We start from the raw sequence: 20,813 nt of genomic DNA, 5'->3' as shown, positions 1-20,813 counted from the left end.
GGGGGCCTACTGACCTCCCTAACTCCCTTTCAAAACTCATTACAACCACCTATCCTCCATTCACTACTCGACACGCCACCCCCACAACTCTCTCTCACTCTGCCCACTACCCATCATCATATATCATCAATTGTCACCCTGGTTTTCAAAAAGTAATCCTCTCTTATATTCTCGCAACAATTTCAAATAAATTTTTTAGACGATTGGTTGTAAAAACTAAAAGTACAGTTAACATTTTTGTGTCAATCAAATCTAACACCTTTTTTTTAAATTGACTAATTTAGTTTTAAAATTTTAAATTGTTATTCATTTTTTCATTTCTTTTATAGTGATTAATGACTAAATTTATCAAATTTGAAACATATTGATTGTATTTTATCTCTATTTGTAAATTATTGCTGATTTTTTTTTTTATAATTTGCCCACTGACATTACTTTTTAACCACTAAAAAAATAGCTCACCCCGTTACGGACTTACACGTGAATTTCTACTGCACTTAAAAATTAACAACGTTACGGACCAAAACAAGTCAAGAACGTAAAATATTAAAAAAAGCAGGCGCCGAGTAACAGCGCCGTACAATATTAATGGATAGGGCTTACATCACCCTCGGGTGGCGCCTAAAGAGTAGTGTTTGATAGTAGTATCTCTCACACACTTTTTTTTATATAAAAAAAAAAAAACTTTCTCTTTCTTACCTACACTGATACACACAAACTTGACAGCTTCACACAGTCCACACATCACACACATGTTCCCATATATGTTATATATAAACATAACACAAACCCTCACCCTGCGCACACGTCTAATCAGGCGGCGGCTCTCTCTGCTTTTTTTTTTTTAACTAGGCCCCACCCCTTTTTCTTTTCCCTCCCTCCTATTCACTTTTCATTCCGTGCTTTTCACGAGTACACCTTCTCCCTCAATCACAACCGTTGAATCAATCAAACGGTCCAAACAAGGAGGCAAATTATAAATCGCGCGAAACACTTACATAGGATGGGTCAATTTGTTTGTTCATATAAATATAATATAATATAACACACTGATATGTATGTATATATATATAGAAATGTCATGCCGTCCATCCGACGATTACGGGAGGCTACGTGGGACCCTCTGATATTTTACACACACAAACCTCTCTTTCTCTTCACTCTCAGTAAGTATTCTCTTGTTCTTCCTTCTCTTTCTTCTCTGTGTGTTTTTGGGAGCTTCTCTTTAATGGCGTCTTCAGCTCGTGAGGGACACTACAGAGGAGTAAGGAAGAGGCCATGGGGTCGCTACGCAGCTGAGATACGTGACCCATGGAAGAAGACTAGGGTTTGGTTGGGTACATTCGACACGCCCGAAGAAGCTGCACTCGCTTACGACGGTGCCGCTCGTTCGCTCCGTGGAGCCAAAGCTAAGACGAACTTTCCGCCAACAGTTCCGGCCACCGTCGGCGCCGGCGGTGGGCTTCCTCTCCCTCTCGATCTCAACCTTCCCTCCTCCAACAGACTCGTACTCGGCGAGTTTTTACACACCGGCGTTCTCAAAGACATCAACTGTGTCGCCACCGAGTCTGACCCGTCTTCCTCGTATCAAGTTAAGCGAGAACCTCAAGCTTCTGCCGCTGCTGTTACTGTCGCTTCCGCCGGACCCACACATCATGTCCCTGAGAGCTCCGCCACGGCGTCGTTTCTGGGTCTCGTGCGTCGTGGTTTGCCTGTCGATCTCAACGAGCCGCCTCCTTTGTGGCTTTGAATGATATCAATGAATGAAATGAATGCTGGTCTGACTTATTATTACGACGGTGTTTTTCACCTCTTTAATTAGTTCCTTTTGTCTTTATTTATTTTCTCTTTTTTCTTGAGACTATCTGAGTCTAGTAGTATTAGACTATTAGTAACGTAAAAACAAAAAGTTTCAAGAAATGGAAACCATATGTATATATACATATCCCTATCTATGTTTTTGGTTTTTGTTTCTGTGAAACACTCCCGAGTTTTTTGTTTTTTTTACTTTCAGTTTTGTTATTCTAGAAAGTTCCGAGCTTTTACGATGATCACCGTAGGTGGGATACCGGTTGCCGACCGTTGATTCCTTTTGGTTTGACAAGGCCCACCGATCCAGTCGGTGGGAAAAAAAAAAATGGGATTCTGGGGTATATTTACTTGGTACTATGAGTCTATGACCGAAAACGTTGACCCACGCGCTTTTAGTACTACGCGCCAATGAAATGAGAGTAGAGTTTGGCGGTTTGGCATATGTTAAAACTTAAAACCAACCTTAAAAAAAAGGTTCGGTGTAGTAATCGGCGAGTGCGAACTGCGAAGCAAGGCTGTGCGTGCAAGCATGATAGCATTCCTTATTTGGTCAGGTAAGGCACAGTGCACAGAGATCTCTCCAGGTTCCCCAAAAAAATGATTATTAGCAAAATTCGTAAATTCAATGGACATAGTCATAGACCCATGCCACCCACTCCAATCACTGTTCGTGAATTTTGATTTGACGGGATAGCCCCTTTTGTGAGCAAGCACAAATTAAACATGTTGTGCTCCGTTGCTTTTGTTAATTAAATCATAAACAATAATAACACTACGTGGTTATTGAGATGATGATACGAGAAAATGGAAGTGAATAAGAGTTTTTAGTTCCCGAAATGATGTGGTGTGCATGTTGGGCAGGGCAGGGGGGGGGGCCGTGCCCGTGTGGGGTCTTTGAATAATAAATGAAAAATGTTGGTTGTTGTTGGATAGGCTGCTATGTTTGACGACGTCATTTTTTGTCCTTGTCAGGAAATGGGGCGCGTTGTTCATGTGCCGGCTTTGTTTCTTTTTCAATCTGCCCTCTCTTTTTCCGTCTTCTTGGAATCTGTGGAGCTTTATAATTTTAGACTCTTCAAATTGCCTGTTTATTAGTGTAAAGCTAACTCATTTCATCTGGATGACCCAACAAGTTACCATGAAATATCCAATACTTTAAAAGGGAAGAAATTAGAAAAAGCTCATATTTCTTTTTGCCAAGTGAAGTCTATCAAGTTTCCATTTAAAAGAATGGGAAATGTTACCCTTAATAAACTATTTTATGTCACATTATTGTAATTTAAATCAAATTTTTAATTAATTAATCAAAAAATTAGTATTATTAACTCTACACCTTTAAAATTGATCAAAAATTCAATATAAAATACAATGATATGATATTAAATAGTATCTTAACGGGTACCGTAAACATTACCCTAAAAGAATATTAATCAAGTCCATAACCAAGGGTACGTAACAGACTTTGATAGAGGAACTTCATTAGTAAGACAACCTAATCCCTGGATTTGACACCGACATTTCATAGCACGTTTATTAAACTTCAAATAGTATCATAAACTAGATTTTTTATGTGTGTGTTTATCAGATGACATTGACAAAGTGTATATGATAATGCCACAACTTCCTAAAATCTCTTCCTCATGAATTCAACACGTTTTTTTAGTAAAAATAATAATAATTCAACCTAAGACCCAAAAAAAAAAAAGCCCAATTATGGGCAACCAACCAATAATCCATTATTTCTTAAAATTTACTAAAAGATATTCAAAAAAAATATTTTGATTTTGGGTCTTTTAAAGTTGCGAAAAGTTTGGTGAGCTTTTGCAAGAAGCAATGTGCTGGGTCATACCATGTAAAGTTACTTTAGTAAAGTCATTGACAAATAAAATAATGTATCTTTTTTATTAATATAGTTGTCAATATCATACTATGCCTGATACGTGTTGTATCAAGTAAAAATAATATTATGTATCGTAAATACATATAGGCCATGCTTATGAATCATACAATACACAAATATGTATCATAAGAATTGTATTGTATTGTACAATACATAGATGTCAATAAAAGAACAAGAGATGGAAAAATGTTAATGAAGACGAAGAAAATGTCAATGAAGAAACAATTTTGCAAGATAATAAACATTCATACGATGAAAAATAAATTTTTATTTTGCTTTAGATGTCATATACTCCCTCCGTCTCACTCTGTTTGTCTTGTTTGAAAAGTCAAAATTTTTAAGGGAACATCATTTATTGTCTTGTCTACCTTTTAAAAATGTATAAGTTTTCAAAACTACCCTTAAATAAATTTATCAAAAAATTGAATTAATAAATTAATAGGGGTATAATAGGAACATTAGTAAATTAATGACTTTTATTTTTAGAAACAAGACAATATTTTGGGACATCCTAAAATGGAATAGAGGACAAACAAAGTGGGACGGAGGGAGTATTACATTTTTGGGTTTAATTAATTTGAACATGAATGTCATAAATACTTTTTAATTTAATTTAGGGTAAACTACATTTTTGGTCCCTATCCTATATAATATATTTCAATTTGATCCCTAACATTTCAATTGTATCAATTTGGTCCCTAACCTTTCAATACCCTGTCAATTTAGTCCTTACTACTATCTTTTGGATGAAAATTGATGATATGTCTAATGGCCAAAATAAAAAATTAGCTTCTGTTGATGTGACAATAAATTAAAATTTTATTTTGACCATTTGTCATGTCAGCAATATTCATTCAAGATATAACGGTAGGGACTAGATTGACACGATATTGAAAGATTAGGGACCAAATTGAAATACAGTGTAAAGGATAGGGACCAAATATGTAATTTACCCTTTAATTTATTTAGTTAGTGTTATTTATTAAGGCTGCATTTGTTTCACCTAAAAAGCATTTTAGGAAATCATTTTACACCCTACCGTGTGTTTGGTTACGCATGGAAAATTTGGTCAAACAAAAAATCATTTCCGTTGACCGTAAAACTCTCCCACTTCAACCGTAAAATCGATTACACTCTCATTTTACCTTCAAATGATTTCCAGGACTCAGACAGAGAGAGAGAGAGAGAAGGAGACAAGAAAGAGCACAGGGGTTTGAAACCCATCTCCCCTCAACTCCACCCCACACACCAACGAGAGAGAGACACAACTCCACCCCACACGCAGACGCCGATCCAAGGTCCCCTACACTCCGACAAGCAGCGCCGCCGTACCTGATCCACTCAACCTCACCTTCGCCCACTTTGAGCTCTTCATGTACCCGATCCACCAAGGCAAAACTCTCCCTCACGCCAGTGAAGCCTATCCCATCTCTAACATCTCCAATCCGTCGCTCCCACGACGCCGACGAGATCGCACCCCAGCATCAATCCACCCTCTACAATACCCAATCCACATCCCTCACCTTTCTCAAACCCACACTTCTCTCAAACTAAACCTCACCTCCAAGATCACGCCGCCGAGATCGCACCCCAACACCACCGAATCGCGCCGTCGAGATCGTCGCCCATGACCGATCTCTCTCTTTCTCAATCTACCTATCCCTTTCCCTCAATTTTTTATCACTATTTCTGCCTCCCTCTCTCAGTTTGACTGAATAGTTTAAGTTTAAGGAATGATTTTGTTTTGATTTTTGTTTTTCTAAGTTTATATATTGAAATTTTCTATTATAAAATTTGTTTGGAAGCTGAGAAAGTGGCTGAGAAAATGTGAGAAAATAGCAGAATGCAAACAAACACATGAAAATATTTTCTAAAACAATTTTTATAATGCAGCCAAACACTTGAAAATATTTTTCTTTCCCGAAAATATTTTCACCTGAAAATATTTAACACTCGGAAAATATTTTACATTCAACCAAACGCACCCTAAATATTATTTGATAAGTGTTAGTGAGTGTTCTCTCTCTTTTGTTGTAAAATATTGTGATAGCTTTGTAGCTTTATTGTATGATTTAATGCGTGAGTGCTCTCTCTCTCTCTCTCTTTTGTTTAAATATGTGTATATATATATATATAAGATAGAAATTATATTATAGTCTAATTTAAGTGTATATGTGTGTGAAACTCTCTCTTGGAGACTTAAACACTGGCTCTTGCTCCCCACACTCCATAAGTCTTATACTTGTGGAGTGACCATCGCACCATAAGTGTGCGGTGGTTCTCTCTCTTTTGTTGAAATGTTAACAAGCATAGAATTCTATGATATCCATGAACCTCTTAACAACAAATTCTACTTGAAATCCTCGAAGCAATTGTTTAAGAGGCTAATTAATTATATTTTTCTAATCATTAATCACTAGTATGAGCCATTATGTATTTTGTATGATCCTACTTTTTAATGTATATTTACTATTTTGTTCAATATAGTTGTGGACAACAATGATGGGCTTAAAATATTAAACACCCTTTTCTTTTATGAATGAGTTTTTATCTTAAAAAGGAAAGAACGGGTAGAAGGAGGAAGAGGTTCAAATAGTGACCACCATTTACCAATGACACGAATTAACAACAAAATTATATTAGTATTACAATAAAAAATAAAAAATAAAAAATAAAAATTAGTGTAAAGTAGGAGACTAATCAAAGAATAGAGGTTATTACACTTTGGTGCAAAGTTTTATTTTTATATATTTTTAATTTTAATCTTATTAGCTTTCCAATTTAGAGAGGAAAAGAAAAACACCAACCTCATATGTTCTCCATATGAATTTTGTTTTTTTATTATTATAGAGTTTCAACATATGGCGTCTGCTTTTGATAATTGTGATTTTTATCATCAGAATAAAATACCAATCAGTTTTTTATGTAAGCAAAAATTCAACTTTAAATCTCTTATTAGTTAAACTAAGAGCACTAACATTGGTGGTGCTACATAGCTATATAGCTATTTTTAGCACCACTAATTCTAAAAAGTGAGCTATAATAGTGGAGTTAAACTTAAAAATTTTAGCTCCTCATCTACAGTGCACAGCCATCTATAGCTGTACACTGTAGCAAGAAGCTAAAACAAAAAGCAAAAGCAAAAAACAACAACAACAACAAATATTTTATCAAACTTCCCATTAAAATAATGTTTCTTTCCCTTTTTTTTCTCTTTTTTTTTTTTTTTTTTTTTTTTTTTTTTTTTTTTTTTTTTTTTTTTTTATCTTTTCTCTTCTTGTTACATAGACTATCTTCGTTTCCCCCAAACGAGTTTTGTTCTCTCTTCCTCCATCCCTGCCTAGCTCCAACCATCTTTTCCTCAACCTCCAAGCCTCAAGCCTCTATCGCTGACCTATTTTCGGCTTTATGTTTGTGTTTCAATATGGATTTCAGTGTTTGTGTTTCGGTATGGATTTCGACGTTTGTGTTTGTGTTTGTGTTTCGGCTTGGATTTCAGGCTGAGTTTCGGGCTATGTTTGTGTTTTTGGCTGGGTTTGTGTTTCGAGCATAGGTTTCGGTTTGGGTTTATGTTTCGGGCGTGGGTTTGGGCCTTTCGATTTGTGTTTCGGGCTGGGTTGTGTGTTTCAGCCTCTCAGTTTGTGCTTCTAATCTGGGTTGGTTTTTGCCCATAGCTCTGCTAGTTTTTTTTTTTTCTAGTTTTTCTACTCTCTTTTTTTGTTCTTCTTCGCTGGTTCTTCCATGGCTTTAAACGGTGGTTGTGTTTTTTTTGCTGTTCTGTTAGTTTTTTTTTTCCTGGTTTTTCTACTCTCTTTTCTTGTTCTTCTTCTCTAGGTTTTCCATGGCTTTAGACGGTGGTTGAGGTGTTTTTTTTTGGCTATTGAACGAAATATTATTTTATTGTAGTGTTTATATTATTTTATTGTGTAAAAAGGTAAAATAAAACTTTTGATATTGAATGTTTTGTAAAGTAAGAAAGTAAAATAGATAAAGTAGTTTTTTGTGGTGCCAAGTAGCTAAAAAAATAGATCCACCAATATGGATGCCCTAAGAAGAGCATTCCCATCAAATGCCAAATATTTGGCATTTGACACACCAAACACCAAAAAACCACTCCCATCAGGTGTTCTAAATACCAAAATATTTGGCATGAGTGAACAGTACAATCTCAAAAATGAAAGCGTATGAACAGAAGTGGTAAAAGTTTTATTATTTTTTTATTCTATTTTATCTCTCCTCTCTCATCACTTTATTCTTTTTTTCTCTCCTCTCTCATTCTTCCTCAAACATTCCTATCAACCTCTCCTCTTTTCTTCTTTCACTCTTTTTCCTTCTCACTCTTGTTGCTTTTCTCTCTTCCTCTCAGCCTCGTCGCGCCACCTCCTCGACCTGATGCCAATCTTTGTTGCTGTGGTTTTTTTTTTTTTTTTTTTTTTTTTTTTTTGCAGTGATTTGATGGGTGTGTTTGGCAGTGGGTGGGTTCAGATGGTGATGGGTTGCGATGGGCAGATTTAGTGGTGGGTGGGTCGACCTGTAGGTGGGTTGCGATGGTGATGGGCAAATTGGTGTTGGTGGGTTCTAATGTGTGAATTTAGTGGTGGGTGGGTTGGCCTGTGGATGGATTCCTGTAACAAATCAAGGAAAAGTGTCAGTCATATCTGCGCTATACCTCAAAAGGACTAGTCACAATTGAGGCTCCTTGTAGTTGTTAATAAAGCCAGAGGCTCCTTGTAGTTGTTAATAAATCCAGATCTACCCAGTAAATACCCAATGTGGGACTCATCACACACCTACACACATCACACAATCAATCAAATTGGGGTATCACAATCTCCCCCACTTAAATCCCTAACGTCCTCGTTAGGGCCCACTTTGTGGGGTAGTGTCTTCAAACCCACGCGGAGTTACCAGGCCGGCTCTGATACCATATGTAACGATCTAAGAAAAAGCGTTAGTCACATCTGCACTATACCTCAAAAGGACTAGTCACAATTGAGGCTCCTTATATTTGTTAATAAAACCCAGATCTACCTAGTAAATACCCGATGTGGGACTCATCACACACCCACACACATCACACAATCAATCAAATTGAGGCATCACAGTTCCGATAGATGGGTCGGCAATTGGTGGGTTGGCGGCAGTAGTGGGTGGGTTTGTTTTTCTTTTTCTTTTTTCTTTTTTTATTATAAAAGATAGACAATGATTTTGTTTTGGTTGTGATTTTCTAATGTGGTGGGTTTGATTTTGGGTGTTTATGTGGTGTTCTGCTGTGGTGGTTTTGGTGTGAGACGGTGGTGGGGTGGGATATGGGCATTGATGGGTGCGGGCAACAAGGGTGATGTACTGCTTGGGTTGTGATTTTTTTTTTTATATATATATTGTTGGTTTTTTTTAATGTTATTTTAATATTTATATATATTATTTTAATGTATAGAATTGAAGAATAGAAAATGTGATATATAGTGAATTGTAAAATGATAAGTTAAAATAATAAAATAATATTTTTAATGTGTTAAAATAACATTTTTATAGAATGCCCCATAGAAATGCTCTAATCAAAGTACTTTCCCTTGCATTGCTTCTTCCACCCATATGAATTACTAAGAGCATCTATAATAATAAAGTAGTGTTTATTTCACTTGCAAATAAGAGAGATGTTACGTCTACAACATTTCTACAATATTTTTACAACAAATCATGGGTGGTTAGTTGTTATTGGTTCAAATTTAAAACTAACACTAAGATTACTTTTTTGCCCCAACAAAAACAACCAGTAATAACTTGCCACTTAGAATTTGTTGTAAAAATGTTGTAGAAATGTTATAGACATAGCATTTCTCATAAAATAATAGATAGGAAATGGATGAGATGGCCGTAATACCGTGCCTTTAGAGTCAACGTTTCCTTTTTCTGGCCCTTTTTGGGCGGCGGTTCTGGTACAAAATATAACATTTAAAATTCATCTGAATTTCCAATATTCAATTTAATATTTGGTTGTCATTTTCACGTGAAAGCAATAGCAAATTTACATTCTTCCATTATATTTGTTTATATTCTAGTAGTGTTGTTATACGCTACGTCCTGTCAAGAACATTACTTTCATTTAAAGGCTGGAAGATGTTTTTTTTTTTTTTTTTGGACCATAAAAGGCTGGAAGATGTTAAAATATACTTATTAAAAGACAGACATAATCCTTTAATCCCATGATTCGTTACGTTAATTACTAATAATCATAATAATCCACTAATCCCATGATTCGTTACGTTAATTACTAATAATCATAATTTAAAGAATGATCAAGTAGTTTTCAATAACCATGAAATCGAGCATGTTGCTAAAATAAAATAAACTAGAATAGCCAGCCACTGCTTGAAAAAATAAAATAAAATAGAATAGCCATCCCCTACTAGAAAAAAATAAAATCGAATAAAAAATGAGATATCAATATATTCGTATATATAGCCACTCCTGGTGTCACTTTTGATAAAAGTAGTAGGTTAATTTTTATTCTGTATTGTCTGATTATATTAAAAGTAATGCCATGTAGACATAAAAAATTTCATAATATTATTCTAATTTACAACAGTTAAATTGACTAGTTTTTAATTTTTATGAACTCTTATTTGAACTTATTATTAATATAATTTTTTTTATTTGCTATTAACAATTTATCGACCTAGTAATTTATGAATTTTTGTTGTCTATAGAGTTAGTGATACATTAGTCATACAATTACTTTATTTATTATTTTTTACGACAGAAAATAAATAAAATTGTGACTTCAAGTCACGATTTGAAACAAGTGCGTGTAACAGACGTTTTCTTCTTACGAAATGATTAGTTGTGACATTGTTGGTTGATAAATATGGAAGTGATTATGTCTTTACAAATTACAATGTATCTACTTTTTATGAAAGTGATTAGTTGTGCATTTTTTTGGTTGGCTAATATGAAAGTGATATCATGACTATCATCTCATAAAAATTAGGAAGAAAAATCAAAATTGTATAGTGTAAGTAGAAATGAGACAAATTCAAAAGGTTCTTATCTAAAAGTAGAGATGGCTCATCGTGAATAAAAAACTCATGAGGATTACAAGTCATCAGTAGTAAAAAATTGTCAAAAACAACAGACAAACAATTGGTCCTTAGGATTGCTAACGAGTGAAACGAAAAGAAGTTTTAAACAAAACAACACACTTTTTTCCTCGTGTCGTCTAAAGCAGTCAACCTCACAGGTACATAGTTTTCTCAAGAAAACAATAATGACACCATGAAACAAGTTCTCTGGTTAAAAAAAAAAACACTTAAATAAAGCATGCGAAGAAGAGCAAGAGAATCCTGTTGTCATTATCTTAAAAACGTGGGGGATGAAAGGCAATTGTCAGAAAGGGACAACCTGCAAAAAACAATAAAAGGGATACAACAAAAACATAAACAAAGTCTGTTCTCATAAGTCATATATATAAAGAAGAAGAAAGAAGAGAGAACATACCCATCCACACACGCAACGTCCCCACCACCTTACAAATAAATATACAGACTCTCTCACCTAATATTGGCGTCAGCACTCAGTGTCAAACCTCTCTCTCTCTCTCTCTCTCTGCACCATCATCAGTGCGCTTCTGAACCCTACACCTGCACCTGCATCTGCATCTGCACCTGCACCTGCACACTGCCGGCCGTCATTTCACCTCTTACTTACAACGACCGATTTGACCCTGACTCTACCCTTTTGTGGTCCCGCTACAATTCACTTTCCGTCTTTTTCCCCCCTAAGAAAATGGATATATCATATTACTATACTACACTACTACTGCACAAATTAAAATATAATATATATCATAATACTGTAATTTTAATTTATAGACACAAAATATTTTTAAATAGTTTTTTTCAACAGATTTTTCGGCTTCGTTAATGAGGAATTTATTGATTCGGAAGCAACAAACTTGTATATATATATATAAAAGTGCCTTATGTGCTAGTACACCTAAAATACTGATAGATCAAATTAAACAACTACACTAGACCACGACTAGTACTTAAATTAAAATACAATAATTTTATAGACACAAGATATTTCACGATGGCTACATTATCTAAGAATTTATTGGCTCGAAAAAAACCAAATTACATAAATTTTAGGCAAATTACACTTTACCTACATGTGCAGGAACGATATTAAGATTCATACCTGGGGGCTAAAGCTTAAAACCAAAAAAAAAAATTATAAAAATAAAAACTAACATTTATTTCATATTCAACAAAATACTACCTACAAAATAAATTTTTCTTAAACATTTCATATTATAAAACACATCAACAAAGTATTACATACTAAATAAGTGATTCTTATTTTATGTATAATTTTTGTTTAGTACATATTTATTTATTTATTTATTTTGGTTTTGTAGTTAAAGGGGCATGAATTTTATTTATTTTTTTAGGTTAATATCTAAATATTTTAGAGGAGGAGAGACAAATATATATATATATATATATATATATATATAAGGGCAAATCTTAATTTTTTTTATACTAGTTTTTTTTTTTTTTTAATTGGAGGGGGGGGGGGGGGGCAACAGCCCCCCTCTTGCATAGTGTAGGTCCGTCCCTGTACATGTGATTTAAAATTTGACATTTTATTTACCTAAGGTTAGTTCAATTAGATTTATATAACCCATATCTGTTATAAACATAGCTAAATACAGGGACGAACCCAATCAGGCCCCAAGAAATGGGCCCAGGCCCCTGGGTCCAAAATTTTTTTTTTTTTGGGTTATTATTTCATTTTTGTAGTTGGGTCTCCCTTACAAAACTTTAGGCCCCTTTCTCCTCAATAAACCTAGTTAGCCTCATTCAAATAGCAACTATCCAACCCAAAAACCTAACAAAAACAATCACAATGGTAATTGTATTTTAGCAAAAAAAAAAAACTATTTTACCACCAAAGAACAAAAAAATCATATGTTATTGGAGAAGCTAAAGCTAAATTTTTAATAATTATAGTAAACTCGTATAAATACCAATTGACTGTAGCAAGTTGTTAAAAATAAAATACAATATTTTATTAAGACTCTATCTTTTCCTTCAATTAAAAAACTCAAATTATCTCTCTTCCTTTATAATTTTAATGAGTTATTCATATTATTTTAAACGAAGTGATAACAAAATAGAACAATATTTGATATTGGGAGTATTATAAAGTGAGATGGTAAAATAGATATAGTAGTTTTTTGAGGTGCTAAAAGCTTAAATTTTTAGCACTACCAATGTGAATGCTCTAACTTCAACCAAAAAAAAAAAAAAAAAACCTAGGCAGCCTACTATTAAAAAATATATATATATTTTGTTTTTGTTTTGGTATTTGTTAGTACATAATTGCATCTTAATGTATTTAGAAAAAACAATTTTGAGTATTTATAATTTTTTAATACTATATGGATGCCTATTTAGAGTTTTTTTTTTCTTTATACTCCAATCCCCGCTAATTTAAAATCTTAGATCCGTCCCTGGCTAAATATGTAATTTTACTCCACTTTTATGTCTCTCTCCTCCAAAAACACAAAAAACATAAAAATACAATATCAAATAACATAAAAAACAATCCACTAGAAAACTTTCATTATGAAATTTTAAACCACAAGTAGGTAACTTAAATTTTGGTCAAATCTCGGGTGGGTAAAGTGTCAAATTTTAAATCACAAATAGGCAACTTAAATTTCAGTCAAACTACAAGTGGATAAGTTGTAATTTGCCCATAAATATATTATTAACAATTGCCATTCAGTGGGCAATTTTAAGATTTTTTTTCTAAAGTGTTAATTAAAAATCATAAATGATACTAAATATAATAAAAAGATAATTTAAATATATTAACGTTACCAAAAAAAACAAAAGAACAAATTCACAAAGTATTACAATACTTTCTACTAACAAGGAGAAAAAGATTAAAAAAAAAAATTAAGAAGAGATAAAGTGGGAATTGAAAATGTATGCTGGAAATTTAAAATATATGCTAAAATGAGTTGCAACTCTAAAGTCAAAGAGAGCATAGCTACTGACACAGCCAAGGATAACTCATGACCACAACATTTCTTTTGGTACGAAAAATGAAATTGTGAATGATTTTTATGTAATGGGTTGAACGAGTTAGAAATTTGAATGATTAAGATATATATATTTTTTTTAAATAGGTTTTTTATTGAATAATTTGTTCAATTGTTGTTGTTTCCTAGTCTTGTCTTGTTTGGGTTAATCATTTGTTGTTATTTCAAATTTTTTATTGGCAAGGAAAAAAAGTGATTTCTATATTAGACCTAAATTATAATCACAAACAACTTAGTATACAGGATTTGTTGTAAAATTTTTGTGAAAAATATTGTAAATATAACATTACTCTTATTTTTGTTGAACCTAAATACTTGTTATAAGGAAATGTTTTGTAGCCCAAGCCCAAGACGTATGGGATATTGGCCCAGTGAGCCCAGTACAATAAATTTGTAAAGAGTGGGTCAAAGAACTAGGCCCTAATGAATTTGACAACGGCTAGTATGGGTTTAGAGGATGATCAAGCAAAAACAAGGAATATAAAGTTGAATGAATTCCCTGTCTGAGGAGGGAAGTTTTCCATATAAATCAATAATGATTGGGTACAAGTACAATTTTGATTACTACAGTATTCTTTCACTATTTTTCCGATCCCTTCCTCATGGAAGGTCTTTTACATTATATAGCTCCCTTTGGACCATCTTGATCCTACACTTGTTGATCATCTAAGCCCTTATTTGAGTACATGTCCCATCAGACACCCTCTTTGGCTTTCTGTGAGTTGTGATAGCCAAGGCAGCACTGTTCAGAGGTCTTCTCCACATAAATGCAGCCAGAAAAGTAACTGCAGTGCATTCAATGTGGTGGTAACAGCCTTCTCTTAGATATTTTTGGGTTCCCCTCCTTCTTGTATGTTCATGATGCACATCTCTATCACTGGAGCTTCATGAAATGTCACTCTGATAATTAGAATACATATTTGAGCTGTACTTATCGTATCCGAGGAAATATTCCTCCTTGGACAATCTTCCTATTTGCAACTTGCTCATTAAATCCTGAGCCTGAACCGTTCATTATCATTCATTCCTCCTTGGACCACTCATGCTCTCGACCAAGGCCCAAGGCCCAATATATAATTTTGGCTCTTAATTCTACAATAGCCCCTCAAAACTCCGTTTTTTCCTCTCATCCGAGGAGAAAACTGGGGTTTTGAATTTTTAAGAGTTAATTCTACTTGATCCTTTGATTTACATGTGTGGGAGTGCTGTTTTATGTGCCCCATAATTGCCACTGAAGCTTCAAAGCCCACGAGGTGCCATTAATTGCTCCAGGCGACGCTTTGTTCCCTAGATCTAACGGTGAAGCCCAGATCCAACGACTGATCTTTCTCTTGGAATTTTGAGCGGGATAACTCCCACTCATTTTCACCCTCTATATAAAGCCTTAAGGGAAATCATTTTCCCTTTACTTTATGAATTTTCAAGTTCTCCAAAGATTTCAAGCACTCCAACTCACTAAACTCTCTACACTCCTAAGTTTCCTTAACTCTTTTCCTTAAGAAATTCCCAGAAGATTTTTCTAAAGGTTCAGGATTTAATACACTTGTTTTCGTAAGTATCTATCGCTTTAAACTTCCTTTTTCTCCTCGGCCAACCTTCTTGACCTTCTTTCTTTTTTAGAAAACTTCCTTTGTGTCATCTACGTTTGCTTAGATGAGTAGATTCGAGCACTTAGTAGACTCTCCGGTCGGTATGGAGGGATTTAGGGTTAGGTACCACATTCCGCAAGGAGTAGCCCTGAAATATTGTGCCCCAAACCAAGTTCTTACCAAAAGAGAAGTGGGTGAAGTCGTCATTCCTATGATTGCTTTCATAGAGGGAGGAATGACGCTTCCCATGGGTAAGGTAACCAAGGTTTACCAGATTAACCACAAATTGACTCCTTATCAGTGTGCCCCTAACCTATTTAGGGTCTTGGGTTGCGTAGACGCTCTCAACGAGCAAATGGGCTTGGGGCTCACGTGGCATGATGTAGTTCACATGAACGAGTGCCACAAGCTTGTCGACACGGGATACTATCTCAGGTCTCAGTCCGATATCGTTAGACTGATATCATGCCTTCCTAAGTCTAACAAGGGTATGAAGGATGACTACCTGATTGTCTTCGGGGAGTGGAACGACGGTCTTCACTACCCAACTCGGGTGGGAGAGCCAGGTGGGGTACCCTAGGATTAGTCCTTGGTAGGGGATTTAGTACTTTTAGTTTTATCCCCTTTCACTTTCAACACTCCGTCTCATTTTTATGGTAATTTTCATTGGTTTGACCATGATTTGCTCCTCGGACGTTTTTGCAGATAAAACACACGTCGTTCCGAGACTCAGCTTGATCAACGTTCCAGCTCTCAACTATTTGCTGAGGTCCGAGGTCTTTGTCAGTGAGGATAGGCAGCTGCAAGCCACTCACTTATTATTTGACTACGAGCCTCTATTAAGAATCTTCTAGGAGGCGGGTTAGGCAATAAGAGCTAGTGACGCCCGATTAGCCCGCATAGATGTTTCGATACCCAGCTTTTTGGCTTGGAAAGACCTTCCACTTGTGGTGTTACCACTTCAACAGGTTTTTCCCGAGGTAGCAGCAACACCAAGGGAGGAAGTTGCCTCTTCTTGTCTCTTACTCAAGGAGGAGATAGAAAAATTTGATTTTGAAGAAGGGGAGATTCAAGAGACTCCCTTAGTTAATATTTCAGACGTCGAGGAGGAGGCTGATAGGCATTCAGGTGTTCACCTTCCTACCTTGGTAGTTGCTCGTCTGGATAGCACCTCTGAAGAAGAGGAGGATGAGATGGCATTGAACCAAGGGAACAGAAGCCTGAGAGATCTCATGGCTGCAAGGAACAAGGGGACAACTTCATAAGAAGTCCCCAAGTCCCAAGTCCCTCCTACTCTTCCTCCTGATTCAGGAGCTTGAAGAAGGGGAGGTGGGCCTTCAGAAGGGGAAAAAACAATAGAAGGTGGCCAAAGACCCCCGAGATAAGAGATCCAACTCTGTGGACAACCGGGAGGAGTAAATCAGGGCCGATGTGCGCCTTCCACAACGCACCTGGTTTCCTCGGCTGGAGGTGGATGGGACTGCCATCCCTTGGAACACCTCAGTTAGAGACTTCCAAAAGGGGCGTGCAGTCTATATTGCTGAAGCCCTGGAGCAGCCTCTTTTACTCCTTAGAGACATGGAGGCTTACAGGCATTTCAAGCAAAATGACATCTTCCTATCCCTGAAGAGGGACCTTGCCATGGTAAGCAATCTATCATATCCTTAAAGTTAAAAGTTAAGCTGTACTTTTTTTCTTTCCCTACTTTTTAACTCATGTGATTCTTCCGTTATCTTTGGGTAGGTTGCTCAGCAAGTTTTTGTGGCCAAGGAGTGGGTTCGGGACGCCCGTAATGAGACCAACACTGAGGCCCTCTCCCGTGCTGATGTTGAGAAGTCCTTGGGGGTCCTAAAACAAGAATAGGCTAAGCTGTCCGAGAAGCTAAAAGCGACGAACCAGGCTCACCTAAGTGCTGAGGCAAGTTTAAAGACCGTGGAAACGCAGGCCGAGGATAGCGCCAAAAACTGCACCTGATTGAGATAGATCTAGCCACCCAAAGGCAGTTGGTCATAGATCTTAAGGTTGAGCTGTAAAAAGCCAAAGAGACAGCTAAACTGGCCAAGGAAGCAGCTAAGGCTAAGAAGCAAGTGTCATATCTGCTCAGCGTGGAGGAAACGCAAGTTAGGCTTGCTGAGGAGCTTTCAGAGGTATGTAGGGATTACTGCAATGCAACATGGGATAGGGCCCTTAGTGTTGCAGGAGTCCCTGCAGACTCTGTTTGGAGGTAGCCTGGAAGTGTATATTATCATCCAGATATCTGTGAAGTCCCAGGTGCCATCTCCTCTCCCTCTACCCTTGCTCCAAAGACTTCTGAGCAGCCCCTGACTATCCAAGCTGCTCTCCCTCTCCCTGAGGCTACAAAGGGATCTAGCCAAGCTGGTGATCAAGGCCAAGGGGGCTGAGGGGGACAAAGATGAGGGTAAGGGCAAGGAGAAAAAGCCCTCCTCAGAAGCCAAGAACGCTGCCAAGGACAAGGAAATAGCAGCAAAGGCAAAGGAAGCAGAGGCCAAGACCAAAGAAGCTAATCCTAAGGCCAACGATGCTCCTACCTCCCAGCCGAGCCAGAAAGAAGACCTTCCTACTCCCAAGGCCAAGGCTTAGCACTTAGGATTTTCTTTGCAATTTCTTTTGTAGTAGTTTTTTTTTTTTTTTTTAAATGACATTCTGTCAATGTATATAATGTATTCCCTTTTTCATTTAATGAGAATGTTTTTCTCCTCATCTCTTGCACTTTTGCTTTATGTGCTTTAAGGAGTATTATTATAATAAATAGCATTGAACTGTTGTTGCTTCATCTTTAGTAAAAACTGATAACAATACACTGTTAACAATTTAATCAATTTAACAAAGTACCAGTAATAGAGAAGTTTACCACATACCTGTACTGTGAATTGAACTTTCTGCAATGAAAGCTAGATCTAATGAAGATAAGTAATATACTTTGTAAAGAATAAAAGGGGCAGATAGCCATCACTCTACCCAACGCTTAGATAAACAACTAAAGACTTTAACTTACTCAGAGCCATCAATTTAAGGAGTTGGTTATAATCTTGGATCTGCCTTGACACTTAGAAGGATGCCAGCAAATATTAACTTAGCCAAAGCGTGTAGTCTAAGCAACTAGCCCTAACTAAGGTTTTGTTTAATATTGAGAAAAAACGAATGGATAGATGTCTTTGAGTGTTAATTTTACCAAAGTATGTGGGTCGAGGATCCTGACATAACTTAGGTTTTGTTTAACATTTAGAAAGAATGGATAGATGTCTTTGAGTGTTAACTTAGGTTCTGTTTAACACTTAGAAAAGATGTCAATAAGTATTAATTTGGCCAAAGCATGTGGTCTGACGAGCCAGGAATGATTTAGGTTCTGTTTAATACTTATAAAGATGTTATAGAGTGTTAATTTCCTCAAAACATCTAGTCCGAGGATCCAAGCATGACTAAGGTTCTGTTTAAACACTTATATAAAGATGTCATAAAGTGTTAATTTCCTTAAAACATCTGGTCCGAGGATCTAGGCATGACTAAGGTTCTATTTAAACACTTATATAAAGATGTCATAGAGTGTTAATTTCCTCAAAGCATCTAGTCTGAGGATCCAGGCATGTCTAAGATTCTATTTAAATACTTATATAAGATGTCATTAAGTGTTAATTTCCCCAAAGCATCTAGTCCGAGAAGCCAGACATGACTAAGGTTCTGTTTAAACACTTATATAAGATGTCATTAAGTGTTAATTTCCCCAGAGCATCTGGTTCGAGGAGCCAGACATGACTAAGGTTCTGTTTAATTACTTATAAAGATGTCAACAAGTGTTAATTTCCCCAAAGCATGTAATCTGAGGAGCCAGACATGACTAAGAGCAATTACATCAGTTTGTGCATAATATTCCGTTTATTTTACACTTAAAACCTACTTTTTCTATTTTACACTATCATTTTTACAAAACATTCACATCAGTTTATCTATTTTACAAAATATTTCAATAAAATATTATTTCTTCTCAATTTTTTATTATTTCTCTCAACTACCTTTACATACTCTCTCTCTCTCTCTACCATTTTTTCTAATTTGTTGCTCTCTCTCTATACCCATCTCTAATCCATACCCTCTCTCTAATCTCTGAATCTCCTATGGCCGAATCTCAAGCTTCCACCATCTCCGATCCTCATCAACACTGTGACACCCATCCACAGACTGCCACCATCTCCGATCCTTAAAAGAATCGGAGCTTCCAAGCTCCACCGTGACACCCACCCACAGATTGCCACCATTTCCAATCCTTTTAAAGGAAACGGAGCTTCCAAGCTCCACCGTTTCACCCACCCACAGACTGCCACCATCTTCGATCCTTAAAGGAAACGGAGCTTCCAAGCTCCATCATGACACCCACCCACAGACTGCCACCATCTTCGATCCTTAAAAGAAACGAAGATGCCAACATCTCCGATCCTTAAAGGAAACGGAGCTTCCAAGCTCCACCGTGACACCCACCCACAGACTGCCACCGATACTCTCTACTCTAAAACCACTCTCCGATCTATTGATCTACAAGCCTTGAACGGCACGTGAACCACAAGAAGTCAAGCACCTATCGTTCCAATCAAGCACCGATCTATCTCTCTGTTGGTTTTTCTGTGTGGGTTTGTTTGTGTGTGGGTGTGTTTGTGTGTTGATTTGTCTGTGTGGATGTGTTTGTGTGTGGGTGTGTTTATGTGCATCTGAGGAAAAAGGAGATGAGGAGAGGAAAGTAGTTCGTTGCACACAGAGAAGAGAGAGAAAAAAAGGTGCGAACAGAAATTAATAAAATTATAAATACACATGCTACAGTAACCGTGCATATATGCACGATTACTGTAGCAATTGTGCATAAATGCACAATTATGCACAAGCTGGTGTGAGTGTTTTTTTGTTCAAATTGTGTAAAATTAGCTACTTTTTCCATTTTGCACAATTATGCCCAAGCCGATGTAGTTGCTCTAAGGTTCTATTTAATCACTGATAAAGATGTCAACAAGTATTAATTTGGCCAAAGCATGTGGTCTGAGGAGCTAGGCATGACTAAGGTTCTATTTAATACTTGGAAAGAATGAATAAAGGAAAGTACAATGCCTTTATACAACAAATGAACATTTTGACAAAGGAAATTTTCATTAATAATAATACATTTTCAGGTTGTTTACATTCCAAGGGCGCGGTATTACATGCTCATCTAAGTCTTCTAGAAAATATGCTTCTATTCCAACCACAGAGATGATGCGATATGGTCTTTCCCAATTGGGCCCTAACTTCCCCCACATTGGGTTCTTCGCAGTACCTAGAACTTTTCTCAACACCAAGTCACCGAGCACTAATGGTCTCAGCTTTACATTGGCTTCATAATCTTGCTTAAGTTTGT

General features: G+C 36.2%; 1 protein-coding gene across 1 annotated transcript; it reads left to right on the top strand.

The window, feature by feature from the left end:
• Positions 1 to 1,057: 1,057 nt before the first annotated feature.
• On the top strand, positions 1,058 to 1,981 carry LOC126726015 (ethylene-responsive transcription factor 12). The gene has a single exon (XM_050431102.1). It carries the CDS (start codon positions 1,082 to 1,084, stop codon positions 1,748 to 1,750), a length of 669 nt encoding a protein of 222 aa, XP_050287059.1. The 5' UTR covers positions 1,058 to 1,081; the 3' UTR covers positions 1,751 to 1,981.
• The last annotated feature ends 18,832 nt before the right edge of the window (positions 1,982 to 20,813 follow it).

Source organism: Quercus robur, chromosome 5 (assembly GCF_932294415.1).
Source record: "Quercus robur chromosome 5, dhQueRobu3.1, whole genome shotgun sequence".
Lineage (NCBI taxonomy): Eukaryota > Viridiplantae > Streptophyta > Magnoliopsida > Fagales > Fagaceae > Quercus > Quercus robur.
The sequence above is the reverse complement of the archived record's forward strand: the minus strand, read 5'-3'. Positions and strand labels throughout refer to the sequence as shown.

Bases quoted from the DNA above. Each gene is read 5' to 3' on its own strand.
- LOC126726015 (XM_050431102.1), top strand. From the start codon at position 1,082: ATGCCGTCCATCCGACGATTACGGGAGGCTACGTGGGACCCTCTGATA.